The sequence below is a fragment of the Bombus vancouverensis genome, chromosome 2 (assembly GCF_051014615.1).
Source record: "Bombus vancouverensis nearcticus chromosome 2, iyBomVanc1_principal, whole genome shotgun sequence".
NCBI classification, from domain to species: Eukaryota; Metazoa; Arthropoda; class Insecta; order Hymenoptera; family Apidae; genus Bombus; species Bombus vancouverensis.
The window spans coordinates 11644894-11659727 of NC_134912.1; the positions used below are offsets into that span (position 1 = coordinate 11644894).

At 37.3% G+C, this 14834-nt stretch overlaps 2 protein-coding genes across 8 annotated transcripts in view; one reads left to right on the forward strand and one right to left on the reverse strand.

The window, feature by feature from the left end:
* The first annotated feature begins 1232 nt into the window (after positions 1-1232).
* On the forward strand, positions 1233-4676 carry Trap1 (TNF receptor associated protein 1). Its single transcript, XM_033345494.2, has 13 exons — positions 1233-1387; positions 1558-1653; positions 1714-1796; positions 1899-2126; positions 2247-2413; positions 2521-2630; positions 2702-2775; positions 2850-3196; positions 3286-3433; positions 3549-3676; positions 3744-3925; positions 3996-4294; positions 4375-4676. The coding sequence occupies exons 1-13, from the start codon at positions 1267-1269 to the stop codon at positions 4474-4476; spliced, it is 2085 nt and encodes a 694-aa protein (XP_033201385.1). The 5' UTR covers positions 1233-1266; the 3' UTR covers positions 4477-4676.
* Positions 4677-4802: 126 nt separating this feature from the next.
* The window catches only part of kug (FAT atypical cadherin kugelei), a 500026-nt gene continuing 489994 nt past the window's right edge, over positions 4803-14834 (reverse strand). For 5 of the 7 annotated variants that reach the window (XM_033345501.2, XM_033345500.2, XM_033345498.2 and 2 more), the window contains 7 exons: positions 13252-14649; positions 12876-13013; positions 10078-12780; positions 9497-9830; positions 8977-9117; positions 8521-8667; positions 4803-8120 (listed from right to left, as the gene is read on the reverse strand). In XM_033345501.2, coding sequence (XP_033201392.1) covers positions 7570-8120; positions 8521-8667; positions 8977-9117; positions 9497-9830; positions 10078-12780; positions 12876-13013; positions 13252-14649 — 5412 coding nt within the window. In that variant the 3' untranslated portion in view covers positions 4803-7569. The remainder of the gene's footprint in view (positions 8121-8520; positions 8668-8976; positions 9118-9496; positions 9831-10077; positions 12781-12875; positions 13014-13251; positions 14650-14834) is intronic. The other 2 variants (XM_033345496.2, XM_033345502.2) reach the window with 2 other exon arrangements.

A 14834-nucleotide genomic window follows, 5' to 3' on the forward strand; every position in this document is an offset into this window, starting at 1 on the left:
GTAACTCCATACAATACCTGTGACCTAACGGTCTTGATACTCCGAAGCAAAACAACATGGTTTAAGACAAATTCTAACTCTTGTGCCGCTACAGTCATAAAGATTTTGCATGAGAGACAATTTCAGAGATCAACAGAACAGAAATGAGTCATCTGACCTAGTACTTGATAGGTAAGCCAATTTTCTATCGAGATTTTGCTTCTTTACTACTTTACTTACAAATGTCCTCAAAAATACGACTGCATATCAAAATCTACAGTCTAATCATGATTATTTATTTTTACATTTAGTAATTTGCATTCTAATGAAATTCATATTGTAATATTTCAATTAAAAAATCACATTACAAAATAAATAGAATATCTTACTTTACTTTATAATAGAATGTGCCAGCTTTTTATAATAGTATAATAGTATATACAGTCCCATAGAAAATCAAAAGGTGAACTCAGGAAATAGTTAAAAACACGCGAAATTTAAAAAGGAATAGTTTTCAAAAATTCTGAGAAATGACATCAAATCCTAACATTTAACGAAATAGTGCCATCTTCTATGTTATGATGATTTCCTGATACAAAATCGCAAGTCGGCTGAAAAATTTTTCAATCAGTTGAAAATTTCGGTTTTGAGAAATTTTTTGAATATGATGTTATTTCCAACAATGGCCGAGGTCGCACCATCTCCTATACTATTATGTTCTATTGATACAAAATCGCTATTTTGGCTGACAGATTTGTGGCTTGGACGCCAAATTTCAGCTTTTGGATTTTCTTAGAAAATGGTGTCATTTTCTGGAATTTTGGAAGATTTCTAATACTTCTCATGACTCTTAATTGAATACTCTATTAATACTCTCTTAATACTTAACAATACTTATCAATTTTCTCGAACTACTTGATCATTTTTTAATAATTTATTCCTTAAACTAATAGGAATTGGACAGGATTTAAGGATTATGGATGTTGGAAGGATTTTATATAATTAAACGTTTTGTTTATTGGTAAGCTTACAATAATTGTACAATTTTACAACTTATGTACAATAATTTGTGTAATTGTATCATTTTACAATAATTTAATTCTGTTACTCAACCGATGGAGCAAAACAATTCTTCTCGTGTGAAAATGATGACCAAAATCTTATATGTATGTGCTCGTGGTGCCATGCAGCGTTTTACCGCTCGTTTTCGAATCGCCGGTAAGCGCCTGGCTTTGGACCAATTCCGTGCGACGTCAATGTAAGTGGCGTTTTAGTTATTTCAAAAGCATGGCCATGTCTACCGTTCATAGATTGAGGTTCGCAATTAAATTCGGAAAAAACCTTACAAGACCGTTAAGTCTGAGTTGTGGAAGACGAATTTTAGGAAAACAATGTCAGCGGTTTTCAGGTTTGTATATTTTTCACGTCATATAATTTTCATTTCTATATTATTTTTTTAATTACATACATTTTAAGGTTATGTGAACATGTTTTCCTTAATCCTATAAGATGAATTTAATATAATATTTATATAATTACTTTCTGTATACACAAAATAATTGATTTTTTAATGTATAGGTATAGTTGGCACTCTGGCACAAAACTATTCTTCTCAGGCAGCGACACAAACCACAGAAACTCATAATATTATAAAAGATGTAGAAAAACCTACAGGTATTTGCACGTGTAATATTCAAAATATATCTTTTATATAACATCTTTTAATTTTTTTAGAGGAAGGAGTCAAACATGAATTCCGGTCAGAAACACAGATGCTTTTACAAATTGTTGCAAAGTCCTTGTATTCAAATAAAGAAGTAACATTGCCCTTATCTTATGCTATTATCTTAATGTTACTTAATTTCTAGGAAATAAACATTTAATCAAAAAATGTTTTCCTCTTTTACTTTGATCTAAAGGTATTCCTACGTGAATTAATTTCTAATGCAAGTGATGCACTTGAAAAATTAAGATATATGCGCTCAAGTGATTCTAAAGCTGCAGATATTATTGGTGACAGAAATTTGGAAATTCATATTGGCACTGATAAACAAAATAGAATACTTATAATTCAGGATACAGGAATTGGTATGACTCATGAAGAACTGGTATCAAATCTAGGAACTATAGCTAGGTCTGGTTCTAGAGTAAGTATAATTAACAATACCAATTAAAATGAATTAATTATATACTACATATATTTTACAATTTTAGCCATATTACACAGAAACTTTTTATTTTATCATGTAAATTTTTCTTTAACATAGGCTTTTTTAGAAAAATTAAAAGGGAAACAAGATGCCGGTGATATGTCACAAATTATTGGGCAATTTGGAGTTGGCTTCTATAGTGCCTTTATGGTTGCTGATAAAGTAGAAGTGTTTACAAAATCATATGCACCAGATGCTGAAGGCTTTTGCTGGACTTCTGATGGGTAAAAAGAGTGCTTTTTAATAATTAATTTAATAATTAGAAATTTTTACTTTTATGAAATATAGTAAGGTATATGTATATATTATTAAAATATAAATTATTATTCAGTTCTGCTACATTTGAAATCTCAAAGGCTGAGGGAGTTCAACCAGGAACTAAAATTGTTATACATTTGAATCTCGAGTGCCGGCATTATAGCGATGAGGACACAATTAATAGTATGTGGTTTAAACATTTTCATGCGATTATTTATTTTTAGATTATTGATTAATCTATTAATATTTCACAGATCTCATCATGAAGTACAGCAACTTTATCAGTAGTCCTATTTATGTTAATGGCAAAAGAGTTAATACCCTGCAGGTATGATAGAAGAAATGCTTACATTTCCCAGGATATTTTATATTGAATTGTGTAGCTATATGTATCTTTTTTAGCCATTGTGGATGCTTGATCCAAAAGATATTACACCATTACAACATAATGAGTTCTATAGGTTTATTGGGAACTGTTTCGATTCTCCGCGATTCATATTACATTACTCGACCGACGTTCCACTTAATATAAGGGCGTTATTATATTTCCCAGAACAAAAACCACCAATATATGATTTCGCGAAAAGTGAAACAAGTGGGGTTTCGTTATATAACCGTAAAGTTTTAATTAAAAATAAGGTCGAAAATATTTTGCCAAAGTGGATGCGTTTCATCAAAGGAGTAATTGATTCTGAAGATATTCCTCTTAATTTAAGTCGTGAATTATTGCAGAATAGTGCTTTAATTGGGTAAGACAAAAGTTGATTAAAATATGTAATGTTATATGAATGGTCGTAATCATTTTAATTTGATTTATTTATTTTAATTTTTAATGTAGGAAATTGCGTGATGTTCTAACCACGCGAGTCTTAAAATTTTTGAATGAAAAATCTCAGAAATATACTGAAGATTACAACAAATTTTATAAAGATTACAGTATCTTTTTAAAAGAAGGTATTGTAAGCACTGATATTCAAAAAGAAAAGGTAATATATATATATATATCTTTTTTATTAATACATGTAGATATTATTTTCATCGCTTCTGTAATAGTTTTTATTATATATATCTTTGTTTGGTTCTTATGTTATTGTTTATTAGGAAGACATCGCTAAAGTTTTACGATTCCAATCGTCTGCAATGCCACCGGAGGTATTAATAAGTCTAAAAGATTACTGCAAACGAATGCCTTCTAATCAAAATAAGATCTATTACCTGTTAGCACCAAAGTAAGTTAATTACTTTTCCCTACTATAAATTATTATGGCAGTATTTGTATTTACTTGTTAATTTTAGCCGAAGCTTAGCTGAACAATCACCATATTACGAATCTCTAAAGAAACGGAATATTGAAGTAATATTTTGCTTTGAAGCGTATGACGATGTGATTTTCTTACACTTAAAACAGTTTAACTCTCATAAGTTGACTTCTATTGAAGAAGAGTTATGTGAACCAGATTCAAAATCTGATAGTCCTGGTACGTGATATGTCTGAATGACTTTCGAATTTGTATAAATTGTTCTATTTTAATATTTCTTCTTGTTTAGGTATTATTAATAAAGGCGAAATGGACAATCTTATAACATACATGAAGAAAGTTTTGTCCGGAAAGGCTCATAACATTAAAACAACGACTCGACTTGAGTCACATCCGTGTGTTGTTACAGTTCCACAGATGGCAAATGCAAGACACTTTACCCGCATACAAGCACGTCAAGTAGGAGATGAAATGTTTCACTCCATACTTCAGCCATGTTTGGAAATAAATCCTAATCATTTCCTCATTAAAAAGCTTTGTGAATTAATGAACACCAATACAAAATTAGCAGATCTTCTTATACAACAGGTATTATGTTGTGATCTATTATGTTATTTTTGATAGCCTCGGATTTTATGTGTTCTAAATCTCTTCTTAATCTGTTCCAGTTATTCACGAACAGTATGGTAGAAGCTGGTTTAATTGATAACCCACGTATATTATTAATGTCTCTGAATAAATTGCTGACTGCAGCATTAGAGAAACATTAATTTACATAGAATATTTGCAAAAATACTGTTTAATAAATTATCAATATGTTCTATATATGAATATTTCAAATAAAACAATTAATGGGCCATTGTACAATTTTCTACGATCAAAATTTATTTTGCAGAAAGGAAAAAGATTCATTGTATTATCATTTATATTTATCACTTTCGTAGAATAAATTATTTTATGTATTTTAGTACATTCATTGTTCCATTCAGCTTAATTAATAAACTGAGACATGGAAAGGAATCATTTGAGATCGGTAATCTATACTTTTATACTTCGTGTGGTAATGGTTTTGGAACTAATATAATAACAGAAAACGTAGGCAAGATTGTATTATTTATTACAATAGGTTGATCTTGTACAAATTAATTATAGCCTTCTAATTATAACAAGTCAAGTTCCTCATTGTTTGAAGGATTTCATGATATCGATATGTATCCTATTAGCAGGGCTAAGTTGCGGTGAATTTGGAAGTTGTACCCACATCTTTTTCGTGTTTAATTTCCTACATTCTTCATTGTCGTATAATTATGGCAAGTTACAATAAAATAAGAAATAAGTGGAACTATTTATTATTTTATAAATTATAGTCAAGTATAAAGATCCATAATAAGTAGTTTGAAAAATAAAAAAAGTAAACGCACACAAATGAAATATATTCGTTTCGATCAATTCCGATTGCTTAAACCATTAATAGTGCGAAATTATTAAATCCTACTTTACGAAAACGTTTCGTCCAAACCTTAATATCGCTAATCGGTCAGAACTTCTATAAAATATTGCGCTCCCTCATTTTTATCTTTACAACCAAATGTTTTGTAACGTCCACATGATTACAAACTGATTGGTACAATATTTATAAATGGATGATCTCGTTTCATCCGCATCAGTTTACAGTCTTTAACCAATATGTTTTCATTGTTAATCCGTAAAATATAAAACTAATCTTAACAGTTACGAACCTCGCTGTGCTTCGACGCAAACTGAAATTTTCATTGCGTGTTGATGTTGATTCTGATACAATTTGTTAAGTTAAAACTGTACAGTATTCTTATATATTTCATTCTAATATAGAATAAATTGTCTATGTTCAATTGTATCCGTGTAAGTAATTGCATTGAAATTTCAGAAAGGAGAGGCACAGCTGTTTCAAACTTATATAAGAGGAAGACAATTTTCTCTTCCTCTTGGTCAAAACAAAAAAAGAATATGTCACCCTGTTTCACATTATTATTAACGTGGTTTACTGATTTATCCCACTAAATGTAGAATAAGATGGCTAGCATTCTTTACAGAACAGGAACATAAACAATAAATTTGCCAGTAGAATTCTACATGTATAAAAAGAACGTGTACACCTCTCCCAATTAAGCTGCCGCTAAAATATTTGTCCAACGGAAAGAAAACGTATCTTGCATGGAAGTACACGGTATTTAAAAGATATTAGGCACAGAAATAACAGTTTCTTGACCCTTTGTGTGTCACGCTTAACTACACAAATTAATCAAGGGAAATACCTTTGTTCGTACGGCATTTATTATTAAGTTGGCAGTTCAAAAAATGTTTCATTATCGTTACTTGGACAGATTTTCATGATGAAAAATAACAGCGTGAGAACTATGTAATTCATGATAAGAGTGTCGATGAATTGCGTACGATTCACATTGCTGAGCAGTCTTATCGAGTAGATAAAAATGTTAAAGCGTGATGTAAGTAGTAGCACCATATATGCAGTTATGTCTGTTGAACTGATGGTGACTAATGGAAGGAAAAGTTCGAAATAAGAAATGAGAAAAGAAGAGAGGGAAAATAAAATAGATGCAGTTAAACGAATAGAACATTGACTTAGCAATACGTACGCGCGGAAATGGAATACTATCTTCCGCGATTTTTTAATTTCTTTTCTTTTAAAAAACGTTGGATAGTTAATATTACAATCATTATCATACAAGTCATAGTATTTGATCATTGTATAAACATTATTATCATCACAGTAAAAATATTTCATATCTCTTTAACTATTGTGCTTTGCTGCAGTAAACGCCAGCAGACATGCACATATATTCGCCCTAGAAGCAGAGCACTGTTTTTTTCACTAGAGTCAATTCATTTACTCACTAGACTATGCTGTACTTATATCTATATTATTAAGTAGTCCTTCTGTTTATTTCGTATGTAACCAAAATAAAGTCGGTTAGCAAATAGTAAAAATACATAAATGTACCTATGTATTTTTTTTGCAGTGGAATTATAGTTGTGGATAAGTTTTAAATTTAAACGATAGGTCATTAAATAATAGTCATTGGTCTGACAACGCGGTCGTGATTAAATTTACTTCTCTCAAGTAACAAATTTTATCCTTAATCAAGATAATTTCTTACTCGTAATAGTTGCGTATAGTTGTCACGATATATATGTATACATATATTTTTCATATTGTATACATATACATATGTATATTATATATTTTTTTTACTAAACCTCATCCCCTCTGGTAGAATTGAAAAGATGTTTTACCGTTAAACGAAACTCCTAATGGTCCATATATCGCAAAATCGTCAGAATGTAACTTGTCTATAAAATGAATGCGTCTTCGATAGAATATGCAATGTTTTGTAACCAACTTCCTTACCAATTCGTTAAATGGCCCTATTTTAATTACCATGAAATATATAACGTAAGTGTCGTATGAAAACAAGAATTGTTCCCAGATACATGTACGTTCATTTTCATACTTGCGGCTCAATAGAATTGTTTCGAGGATCGCTGAATTAAGTACGTTAAAGTACCTAAGCTCTACCTACATAGGAGATTTGAGGTACGATGTGCGAACGGCGCACACCGTTGGCTCAGTATGTGATTATTTCCATACCGTTCTTTAATTAGCTCGTATTCATCAATTTCCTTATATTCATAGCTGCCTCTGTACAGACCTTCTATCTTTCTCTCTACCTCTGATTCGATAATACGTATGTACAATATTTTTTCGTCGTATATTCACATAACATTCGCACTGTCTTTGTTCAAGAAGCACAGAAAAACACGATCACGTTCAGTCTGTTCTCAAGTCGTGGCACCACTGTTTGTCACACCGAGGTCTGCGTGATACCATTCCCCGACAACCACAAGCGGCCATTACTCTTTTGATCGGCGATCTCGTATTCGGAATCGTCAATTTCGCATAAGTTGGTTGATAAGTCGCTGTTGCTGGTTGCACCGCCCAATAATGAATTTCTCTCTTCGAGCGTGGTGATTACCGAACCGATTTCGTCGACCTCGTCTCCCTTGTGGCATCGGTTGCGTCGGGTGCTTGGGAAACCATAAGGCACTACATCGTCTTCCTCCTCGTCGGATTCTAAAGTACTAAGACGTCCATTCAAAGGATTTGTTTCGTTCTCCGTGTCCGTGTGGATGTTGTAATGCGGTAGATAAGAGTTTGGATGACGGAGATAACTTTCGGAACCTTTATATTTGTATTCTCCCTCGCCGCCGCTATCCAAGGGATTTAAACGTTGCGTTTCCGCGCACTGATACTGCTCAGAAAATTCAGTCCCGCATTCCGAGTCCCCGACGTACTCTGATTCTTGATCTTCGTTCAACGTCTCGATGTCCCTTGCTGGATCTACAGAGCCGTGCACTAAAACGAATACATTTCGTTATTTTAATAACGCGATTCATTTATAATTGACAATTAAATTAAATATTAAGCAGCTCTCTGAGAAAAAAGGGGGGGACAGTTGACGTCGCAGATCAATTTCATTGGATATTATAAAGATTTATTACAAATATTACACCCTACCAATCGAAGGTTAAAAAGGCAAACCACCAAGTCTACCTTAGTGCTATGTCACATGCATCCCTTTCTGCAGCTACTATCCATTTAAGACGACAAATCGTTTAAAGGAAACGAAAGATTCGATAGCCTCGCCTAAAATTATCTTACATATAATATGTCTACAGACATAATGAACTAAAACTGTTCCAACTAGCCGCGAGTGGAAGCAATTGTACTGCGAAACATGCAGTCGCGTACTCACCTGACGGTAACTGATGAGTGTTTGATTCGTTACTCTCATTGCTGTGGAAGCTGGACGAGTCTGGTACTTCGCTTCCAGGCACCTCCGTGATATTAGGCAAGGGGTTTTGGCTTGGCCTGACCCAGTCTGAACAATCCCAGTGATACCCTAAAAGCATTGCAGACAACAACTGTACTCCGACACGCTACATGCGACGATCTGACGTCGCGATACGGAGTCTAAAGTGAGAAAGAGAGAAAAGAAGAAAGTGAGAGAGTGAGAGTAAGAGAGAGAAAGAGAGAGAGAGAGAAGGAAGCGGAGTGTCTGCCTGGTATTATATAAAGGGTAAAAAAAAAAAAAAAAAAATTAGAATCTAGCCGATAGAGAAGAGATAGCGACAAGCGAAGCGACCCAAATATCAAAATGTGTATCCTTAGGTATTCGGCTGTTCTTTCAGGCATTACTATCTCGACTTACCACCGACTATACGAGGATCATCCTCGATGGACGTCATGGAGGCAACGGAGGTCCCACCTCCATGAGGCACGCGTCGAGAAGGATTTAGTAGAAGTCCTCCAGTGGTCAGCTCCGGTACCACTGGGCTCGCTCGTTTCAGGTCTGTTAGCGCACACAATACGATACACCAATGTTAATTCGATTCGCTACACGCCCAAGTCAGCATACGTTTCCGGACATTCGTATTAAGAAGAGGGAAACGATCAAGAGAAACAGACAGAAGAACGAGAAGTAGAATGTAAGATAGTGACAAAGGCGTAAAATGGCGATAAAGGAAGGTGAGAAAGTCTGACGAAATGATTAAATGAGAGAAACGAGGGAGAGATAGAAATAAGTAGGAACCACAGAGAATAGGATAAGTAAAAGAGAGATCGAGTCAATGGATCAAGCTATAAATTCCACCCACGAATGCATGCGACAAGCGAAAACAAAAGTAAGAAGCTACGATGAATCGGGGCAATCAGCGACGCATACTACTCACCATTTTTTATCTTTGTCGTGTCCGTGATGAAGGAAGCTAGTTGCATCTGCTCTTGCCAGCTCGGCTTATGAAGGCTATCCGTGTCGCTGCCTGTAGCGTTTCCGCCGACTGGGTTAGCGAGGGTTAAGGACGGAGGGGGCACAGGTGTGCTGCGATTTAGGTTTCTCAAATAATCTGGCGGGAAATTCTCCAGCTCGTCACCGGCGCTGCCATAACTTCGCAGCGTGTCTAAATTATTTAGTGCCACCGCTGCCGAGTTACCGTACGCGGCTGGCTCGTTGTTCGAGCTGGGAGTATAGGAAGCGGGTCTAGGAGGGCATTGGGGAGGTTCTCTCTGCAAAAAAGAATCACACGAAAAACCTTAAACTCAATGCACGCATCACTCGCAGGAGAGGGAATATCGGCTGATGATCGCAAATTAAGAAAAAGAACGCCATTAGAAAAAAAAAAACAAAAATAAAAAAAGAAAAATCGTCTATCATTGGCGTACGATCGAGGTATGATTAAAAGCATGCGGTCTTCTCTCTTAAGTGCTGACAAATCAAACAAGTATATTTATTTCTCTGATTTAGATACGATACCTGTATCACTTCCAGGTTGCTCAATTTTGAGCTCCGTTTGAACTCGTGCTCATGAGGTCGCGCTGAATTTAAAACAATTTGCTTCCTGGTCTCATTGTTGATGTTATTCGTCCGTGCTCTCGTGCGTTTCATCCTGATCCGTCGGTAGGCGACGTATATGATGATCAGGAATATGTTCACTATTACTGCAGCGCCAATCCACATTAAATGCTCCCATGTGATTTTAAAGTGGCTCGATATAATTGGTGTAGAATACGCCGGATTTCCACAGTTTAATCCGGTCATATTAGGAGGACAGATACATCTATAGGTCCCTATTTCGTTCACGCAGGTTCCTCCATTTGTGCAGGGATTGGCGTCGCATTCATTAACGTCTGTTTCGCAACGTTCTCCCATGAATCCTTGGCATTTGCATATTGGCCCATTATTGCCTTCCTCGCAAACTCCACCGTGAATGCACGGGTTTGGACTGCAATATCTTCCGAATTCGCAGCGTTTCCCACTCAGACTTGGTCCAACACATTCGCAAGTGAAGTCACCTCCCTCTGGTACGACTTTGCAACGACCACCGTAGAGACAGGGTGAAGAGGCGCAAGGATCGGTATCAATTTCACAAGCGAGCCCTGCAAATCTGCTGTGACATTGGCACTCATAGTTGTCGCCACCAGAATCTTTACATGTTCCGCCATTCTGACAGGGCTGCGAACCACAGATCCCTGGGGGCACCAAAACCGTTGCAGCGTCGCAGCTGAATTCCACATTTGCAAAGCGTTTTAAGACAGCGACACTGCTAGCGCCACTCATATGTAACGGTACCGATACTCTGGCGATTCTGACATCATCCATACATCCTATGAAACCACGTTGAACATCCTCGAAGCCCAAAACTGATGGATGTTGTCTAACTTCAGCACCCAAGTAAAGATCATCAGATTGAAGATTCAGGATATCGTTGATACCAGGTGCAGATCCATGAGCTACGTGCTTTCCATCAACGGTCAACTTGGCGCTGTTGCTTTCTCGTTCTAATTGGATTTCGTGCCATTGTCCATCGCTCACGTATACACTGCTCACGCGAACCAAGCCTTCTCCGCTGCCCAGATCGAACTTGTATTGAACAACTCCATTCACGACTTCTAGTATATTATAATCGATCTTGCCAGCTGCATACATCAAGTTTCCGGTCAATTGCACTGTTCTGATCCTCAAAGATAAACTGAGACGGTCCTCGATAGTCTGTTTGATGAGGGCTTTATCGATCCTATAACGAGCATAGCTCTTGCCACTAAACGATATGGGGTTTCGTGGAATGTAGCAAGACTCGTCATGGCACTTGGAGATGTCAATATCGCAGGTTTGCCCGGCGAAACCTTCAGGGCATTGGCATGAGTATCCTTGGACCGAAGAATCGGGAATGCAGACTTTAAACAGTGGACAAGGATCTCTGGCGCATTCGTTGACGACTACCTCGCAATGATTCCCGGCATATCCTTCTTTGCAACTGCACTCCATCTTGTGTCTGTGTCGCGGGGACACGAAACTCATTACGTCAGTAGCTACAGGTGTTATTTGTGTGATGTCGAGAACAATTTTGTCTTGGCAATCCCCATAAACGCAGTATTCTTTGTTACATTTAAATCTAACAATTTCTTCCACGACTAATTTCGTCGATTCTTCGAGTTCTTCGATACGCTGATTTAACGCCTCCCGTATATTTTCAGACCCATAAAAGGTCGGTGATCCCAAAGGTGTAGAGCTCTTCTTCACCGCGAATAGGAGGTCCAGATCGTTGTGAATGGTTTGGCGAATAGTGCGAGATTTAATTAGATTCACTTCGTCTGTAGAAGGTTGGACGCTGATAATAACGATATCCTTTAATCTACAGTTCATCGCGTTGCGCACGGTTCTAATGAATCCCTTACGATGACTTAGTATAAAATCTTCCGGACTGACTTCTCTGAATCTTACAATTACAGAATTCTCCAACATCTTTTCCGTTACCAAATCAACATTTACTTTAACGATAGAATGCGAATGATATTTTCCATCCGTTACGCTGACGTTTATCCTGTATTCGCCAACATCGAGACGCGGAAGGGCAACCAAAGTGCCATCAATTTTGTCAATTTTGAAGAGGTCGTTTGGGATAGGAGACGATGGAACCAAACTGTACGAAAGCGTGTCATATTGATCTTGATCTGTTGCGTGAACCCTTCCGATGATCCCACCAGGATACTCGTCCATGTAGGAATTAATAACTACCTCTAGAGGCGTAATTACTGGAGGATACTGGGATTCCTCGATCACTTTGATCACGACCCATGCGTCGGAATAGAGAGGTGGGCTTCCGTTGTCAAAGACGCGTATGTGCAATTCGTATTTATCTTTGACCCTGTTGTTGAATTTGGTAGCAGTTCGCAGTGTGCCGTCCTGCTCTAATCTGAACGCGTCACCCTCGTTCCCGGAACGGAAGTCGAAGGTGTATGGAGCGGCGTTCGGTTCAATATCTGCATCTGTGACCACGAATTGTAATACGGTGTGGCCAAGGGGCTTGTCTTCTTGCACTACCGCGGTATAATTTGAGAGGGAGAACAGCGGCGGGTTGTCATTTGCATCTAGAATCTCGATGTTTACCATCACGAAGCTGGATAGCCTAGGTATGCCGCTGTCACGGGCGTGAACCTCCAACACGTAATTACCGATCTGGAAACATGAAATATCGCGTTGTAGATTGCATTCGAAATGTCTTACAACCGCATTAAGATATATAATGAATGGTGCGTATGATTTATACTGACTTCTTCGCGATCCAATGGTGCGGCGACAGTAATTTGTCCTGTTTTCTCATCGATCGAGAATTGCTTCTGCCTGTCACCTCGTTCGATGTAATAAGACACGTTCCCGTTCTCCTCGCTATCCAAGTCGTTTGCGAATACCTGATACATTCATTATAATATGGAATTAGTTTACAGTTAGCGTATAGTTAAGACAATATCTAAATTATTCGAAATTCATCTCGTTATTCGATTCCTTTTTATTTTAAAATTTATTTCTAAAAATATTAAGTTTACTAAAATTTTCGTTTATTTTATTATATGTAAAAGCTGTACAATAAAAGCAATTATTTAATCAATTGTTTTTTATACATAAGCTGTGTATATATATAAGTCTTACCTGCGTAACTTTTTCTCCAATCTTTGCGTCTTCCCGTATAGAAGCTCTGTATGAAACTTCGCTGAATATCGGCGCGTTGTCATTGCTATCGATCACGGTAATATTCACCGTAGCGTGATTACTCAAAGGAGGAATGCCTCCATCTATAGCTTGAATCGTCAAGAAATAATCTCTGGCACGTTCGAAATCTAATTGCTCCGCAATAGTAATCACGCCACTACGGGCATCTATCTGGAACTTCTTATGTTCATTTCCGCCAACGATCGAATAGTAAACATCAGCATTGACTCCAGTATCCTTAGACGTTGCAAGAACTCGAGCTACTTCCGTTCCAACTGCATAGATCTCAGGAACTTTTGAGAAATAGACCTTCGACGCGAATTCCGGTGGATTGTCATTAATATCCTGCACGTTGACAATTAACGAAGTCACACTCATCAATTGAGGGGTGCCCTGATCAACTGCCTGTATAGTTACGTTGTACATGGCCTTCGTTTCTCTGTCCAACGGCTTCCCAAGCGTAACGATGCCGCTGTCCGCTGCGACGAGGAAGTGACCATCGGCAGAATCGATGAATTCATATCTGATCTTACGATTAATGCCGATGTCATTGTCCGTGGCATGTACTTTGGTTACTAAGGTACCGACCTCGACGTCTTCGGGCAGTGTAGCGCTATACGTCTGCATAGTAAATTTCGGTGCGTTATCGTTCAAATCTGAGACCAAAATTTCTAGCTGAGAGGAGCATTCCCAAGATGGTTTGTCTCTATCCTGTACATGCGCTGTGAGCGAATATTTCGCTTGAGTTTCCCGGTCCAGTTGACCGACCGTCTTTAATACGCCTGTCTCTTTGTCCAATGAGAATTTGTCGTTATTGTCGCCGGTTAAATAGAAGCGCAACTTGGCATTCGGTTCGTCGTCGTAATCAGTGGCCAGAACAGTGAGCACGTACGTGCCAGGATGCGATCCCTCAGACAGGATCTCTCGATAACGATACCTGAGGCAATATGGTGGATTATCGTTCACGTCGAGTATTTGCACCGTTACACGCGTCTTGAAGACGTATTTGCCGTCGGTGCCGACTATTTCGAGCTCATAACGATCGATCGTTTCCCGGTCCAGAGCCTTTGCCACGTATACTTCGCCAGTTGATCTAATCTGGAACTGAGATCTCGAATCGCCGGACGTTATGTAGAATTCTATGGGTGTATTTACGTCCGAATCTTTGTCCATGGTGATTAACTTGACCACGACCGTTCCTGGTAGAGCGTCTTCGTTCACCGCTGCTTCGTAACGATCGTCTACGAACGCGGGAGGATTGTCGTTGTAATCCTTCAGCTTTACGTGCACAGAAGTCCTTGCGAAGTGCTTTGGATTTCCATTGTCGGTAGCGACCACCTAGACACGACAAAATTGTATATTAAGTATTATAATAAATTTTTTTCTTTTTCTTTTAATTCTGAGAAATCTTAATTTTAATTTTACTTTGAAAATTATAAAAGGAAAAGAGATTCTCGTTATGTTCAGACTATTTTTTTTTATTAAATAACTGACCTATCAAGTATTCTATAGAAAATAGTAAA

Excerpts from the sequence above, each read along its gene's own strand:
- Trap1 (XM_033345494.2), top strand. The coding sequence starts at position 1,267 with ATGGCCATGTCTACCGTTCATAGATTGAGGTTCGCAATTAAATTCGGA. Across the intron at positions 2,127-2,246 it reads TAGCTAGGTCTGGTTCTAGA|GCTTTTTTAGAAAAATTAAA; the intron begins GTAAGTATAATT and ends TCTTTAACATAG. Across the intron at positions 2,414-2,520 it reads TTTTGCTGGACTTCTGATGG|TTCTGCTACATTTGAAATCT; the intron begins GTAAAAAGAGTG and ends ATTATTATTCAG.